Source organism: Arabidopsis lyrata, assembly GCF_000004255.2.
Source record: "Arabidopsis lyrata subsp. lyrata unplaced genomic scaffold ARALYscaffold_275, whole genome shotgun sequence".
NCBI lineage: Eukaryota > Viridiplantae > Streptophyta > Magnoliopsida > Brassicales > Brassicaceae > Arabidopsis > Arabidopsis lyrata.
The window spans coordinates 6770-11334 of NW_003302357.1; the positions used below are offsets into that span (position 1 = coordinate 6770).

The window sequence follows — 4565 nt, forward strand, 5'->3', positions numbered from 1 at the left end:
TCTTCTTTGTGCTCGTTAGTTCGCTTCCTCTTCATCTCTCTTTCCTTTTCGAATCCTGTAATTTGGTTGATTTGTGCTAAACTTGGAACATAAGAGCTACAACACACAAGTGGGCAACAATACTTGAAGTTGAGAGATCCTCCTTGATTCGCAGGAGCTTCTCCTAGACGCACTTTTTTAACGTACCCATTCTTTCCAATGATGTAAGCTGCGTCCTCGTAGCGGGTCATTTCAGATGCGTCAAAATGAATAACAACACCGACTTTCTCCTCCTCGTCAATGAAGAAACTGCCACCGTCATAGTGAAAATGAAAACCAAAACTACAATGTGGTTTCATATCAACTTTTAAAAAAGGATTCCACGACACTGCATTGGGCTCTGAAATAATGCCGCGAGTTTCTCGTCTCCAAGAGAAGAGAGAGCTCCAGCATCGTAAAGATAGTGCTCAAACGGCAGAGGAAGAAACTGTCCAAAGCTCTCCGTCGTAAAATCAAAACAGAGTAAATAATCTGGCGGCTCTGGATACTCTCCATCCTCTTCGAATATTATTTTTTCCTTGGCAATAAAGTAAGTGTTTCCTTTCAAAGACGCACCACGTTGATAAGACTCTATTTCCCAATCGGGAGTGATATCAAGAACCCTCCATGAATTAGAGCTAAAATCGTATATTTCGTACTCGAGAAATTTGTGCTTAACTTTAGAGTCGTAAAAATCCACAAACCTCAAGATTTTGTGATTTCGGTTATTGTCGTATCCGATAGCATAGCTGTCTGTGGTAAGTGTTGTTGAATTCGATCCACCTGATTTGACCCAAATAAGGGTTCCATACCACGAGCCTAGTGTTGTCCTCTTTGGTCATGCATAACAATAACCCGTCGCATTGAAAAACTCTAGATATCTTGACTTGATTAAATAAATTACCTAACTCCTTTATAGATGGATACACGAATTCGTTAGCTCCTTCTTCGTTGAAGGTTCCATGAAGATTGAACAAAGCTTATACTTCTTCATCATGAACCCTAGAAACCGATGCCTTGCTTCTTCTGATTTACAGAGAATCAGATCTTTGGATAATGCGTTCCATCCTTTGCAAGTGGATCTCACTGTTCACTGAGAAGTTATCGGAACCCTACACAGTATCTCCTCTACCAAATCCTGCGAAAGAAAGATCACTCATCATCGTCATTGTTTTCAGTTGGAAAAAATTAGGGTTATCTAACTTTGCTTCAGAAACAAAAAAAAAAAGAGAAAAAAAAAAAAAGAGAAAAAAAGTATTTATACACCAGTCGTCAGTCGAGCCCTAAATTTTTTTTTTTTTTCTATTGGGTTTGTAAAATTGTTTCGTTTTGGGCTTTTATGATTCTTTGGACTAGCCCATAATATTAAAATTAATTTGGAAAAACATTTATAAAATCTCATAAACTAACCGAAATAACATGCAAATCCAAATTTTGCGTACAAGGTACATCATCATGTCACTACTAGACTCTAAACTAGTGGTATTTTTTATTAGGAAAATATTTGAGCAATGGCGTTTTTGAATTATTATGACCCTACTCTAGTTAAGAAATACTCCCTCTATTTTTAGATATTCGATGTTCCAGAGTTTTAGTTTGTTCCACAAAATTTGAATTTTTAGGTTTTTGTTTTATTTTTTATTAATTAAATTAATATATCGTAAACTTTAAGAAGTAATGATTAACTGTTTTCTAATACTATTGGTTCAAAGTTATTAAAAAATATTTAGTATAAAAAAATAATTGACAAATAATTAAACAATGATTGCTTCTTAATATATGTGAAAACTCTAGAACATCAATCTTCTAGGAACATAGAGAATATGATTATCGACTAATCTGCAGCAGGGTAATGTTACAAACATAAATATTTGGTTAATCAAAGAACCGGCGGTTTTGTCGGCTGTATTATTTTTATTTATAAGACATTTATTTTTCTATATCCACATAAACATCTTACAAACTCCCCTATATTTTTTTTTTTTTTGGACAAACAAACTCCCCTATATCTCAAATGAAAAAAAACACAAATGAACAAGCTTTGAGATATGTAAAAATCTCACCCATTAGGAAGATCATCAACGAAAGTAGAGAAACATTTTTTACGCTTTCAGGGACCAAACCATCTTTGCAATCTCTCCAGTGCTATGGCATACTCACACCTTACTCCACTTCCTCCTCTGTTTCATCCTCCTTACCATCATCGTGGCCACTGAACAAGCCACCACCTCCACCCAAAGCTAGCCTCCCCCTCCCAATATCTACAAATGTCTATACAACTAGGAGAGATAAATGACAACAAATGTAGGATGGAATTTGGCAGAGTCAGAATAAATAAGAACACTTGTATATTTTCTGATCAAGCTAAAACTGTGTAACTAAACAAAATAGAAAGAAAATAATGATAATTGATTGGTCTTGTTCACAAGGACACTGCAAAAAGAAAGAAAAACAAAACAAAACAGAATGAAAAGAGATGCAAGAAAGGAAAAGAGCTTATTAATGCTTCTTTTTTGTGCTTGTTAATTGGTTGGCCTCCTCCTCTGCTCCTCTTTCCTTTATGAATCCTGCAGAGCAGTTTGGTTGATCTGCACTAAACTAGGAACATAAGAGCAAGAAGTCACAAGTGGGCAGCAATTCTGAAAGTGGCTGAAGTTGAGAGCTCCTGGTATGTGAGGCACAGCTTCTCCAAGATGCACTTTTTTAACGTAGCCATTATCACCAATGATGTAAGCTGCGTCCTCGTGGCGGGTCGCTTCAGATGGGTCAAAGTGAATAACCACGGCGACTTTCTTCTCCTCGTCAATGAAGAAACTGCCACCGTAAAAGTTAAACATAAAATGAGAACCATAGTGTGGTTCCATGTCAACTTTTAAGAAAGGGTACCACGACACTGCATTGGGCTCAATCATAGTTGTAACCCAAATTTCCACCTCTGTTCTATCCTCGCACTGATTTAAGGCCGCGAGTTTCTGGTCCCCAAGAGAAGCGAGAGCTCCAGCATCGAAATCATCATGGTGCTGAAACGGCAGAGGAAGAAACTGTCCAAAGCTCTCCGCCGTAAAATCAAAACAGAGTAAATAGTTTGGCGGCACTGGATACTCTACATCATCTTCGTATACTATTTTTTCCTTGGCAATAAAGTAAGTGTTTCCTTTCAAAGAAACGCCGCGTTGATAAGGCTCCGCATCACAGTTGAGAGTGATATCACCAAGAACCCTCCATGAATTAGAGCTTAAATCATAGATTTCGTACGCAAAAATCCCGTCTATCTCATGATTATCCACAAACCTCAAGATTTTGTGTTTACCGTTGTTGTCGTATCCGATAGCATAGATGTCAAATCTGTGGTAAGCGCTTCGGGGTTGGATCCACCTGGTTTGACCCAAATAAGGGTTCCAAAGCACGAGCTTGGTGTTGTCCCTTGTGGAGCATAACAATAACCCGTCGCATTGAAAAACTTTTGAGACCTCCTCAGGAAAATCACCCAACTCCTTTACAGATGGATCCACGAATTCGCGTTCGTTGTCGAAGAGATCGAACCTCACTGAACAAAGCTTATACTTCTTCATCATGAACCCCACAAACTGATGCCTTGTTTCGGCTTTACATAGAATCCGAACTTTGGATAAAGCGTTCCATCCTTTGCAAGTGCATCTCACCGCTCCAAGACAAGTTATCGGAACCATAGACAATATCTTCCCTACCAAATTCCTTGGAAGATCAGAGATCGTCGTCATTGTTCCGAATAGAAAGAAATGAGGGTTTTCTAACTTCCCCACTCTTTTTGCAGCCCTTATAAAGACATACAAATATACGTATATGTAGGTTTCAAATACGGATGGGAACAAATTGTTGCTACTAACTAAATTAATGAGAGTCAACAGTTCTCCAAAAACAATCAACAAGAACAAAAAATATGTGGTTTAATTATAATAATTCTCCCTATAATCTTCAAACTAAACCCTAGATCTAGGAGCTCATTTAGCAAGTTTTGACTCTAATTGCCTATTCTTTCACAAGATCATGTGTAGTTTTTAACCCTTGTTTTAGCTTTCCAGTTTTTCTTAATTTAATGCGCTTAGAATTTGAACCTTCTTTTTTTCATGTATGCAAATGTCATGCTAATACTTGAAAGATTGTTTATCTATATATAACAATATTTGAGAAGTGTTTTTGCTGACGTGTCGGACTCTCGGCTCTTGTTGAGTCATTAATTTTACGTAATTACTTAATTATCCTTAATGAAATCTAATTAATTTTGGAAAAATTAAATTGAATTTCGGAATTAACTAGGAAAAAATAATTTTGGAAACAATTAACATGATAATTAACCAAAAAAAAAAAAACAATATTTGAGAAGTGTTTTTGCTGACGTGTCGGACTCTCGGCTCTTGTTGAGTCATTGATTTTACGTACTTACTTAATTACCCTTAATGAAATCTAATTAATTTTGGAAAAATTAAATTGAATTTCGAGAATTAACCTAGGAAAAAATAATTTTGGAAACAATTAACATGATAATTAACCAAAAAAAAAAAAAAGGT

The 4565-nt window shown here is 36.4% G+C and overlaps 2 protein-coding genes across 2 annotated transcripts; both read right to left on the reverse strand.

Annotated features, from left to right (window-relative positions):
* Positions 1-2: 2 nt before the first annotated feature.
* LOC9298714 (putative F-box protein At3g20030) lies at positions 3-1187 on the reverse strand (the record flags this gene model as incomplete). Its single annotated transcript, XM_021016033.1, is given in 5 exon segments — positions 3-376; positions 379-770; positions 772-988; positions 991-1165; positions 1167-1187. Coding segments are annotated over 5 exon segments (1179 nt in total), but the record flags the coding sequence as incomplete, so codon positions are not given.
* Positions 1188-2406: 1219 nt separating this feature from the next.
* On the reverse strand, positions 2407-3857 carry LOC110225856 (putative F-box protein At3g20030). The gene has a single exon (XM_021016018.1). It carries the CDS (start codon positions 3756-3758, stop codon positions 2577-2579), a length of 1182 nt encoding a protein of 393 aa, XP_020871677.1. The 5' UTR covers positions 3759-3857; the 3' UTR covers positions 2407-2576.
* Between the last annotated feature and the right edge of the window lie 708 nt (positions 3858-4565).

Coding starts and splice junctions, on each gene's coding strand:
- LOC110225856 (XM_021016018.1), bottom strand. CDS start 3,758: ATGACGACGATCTCTGATCTTCCAAGGAATTTGGTAGGGAAGATATTG.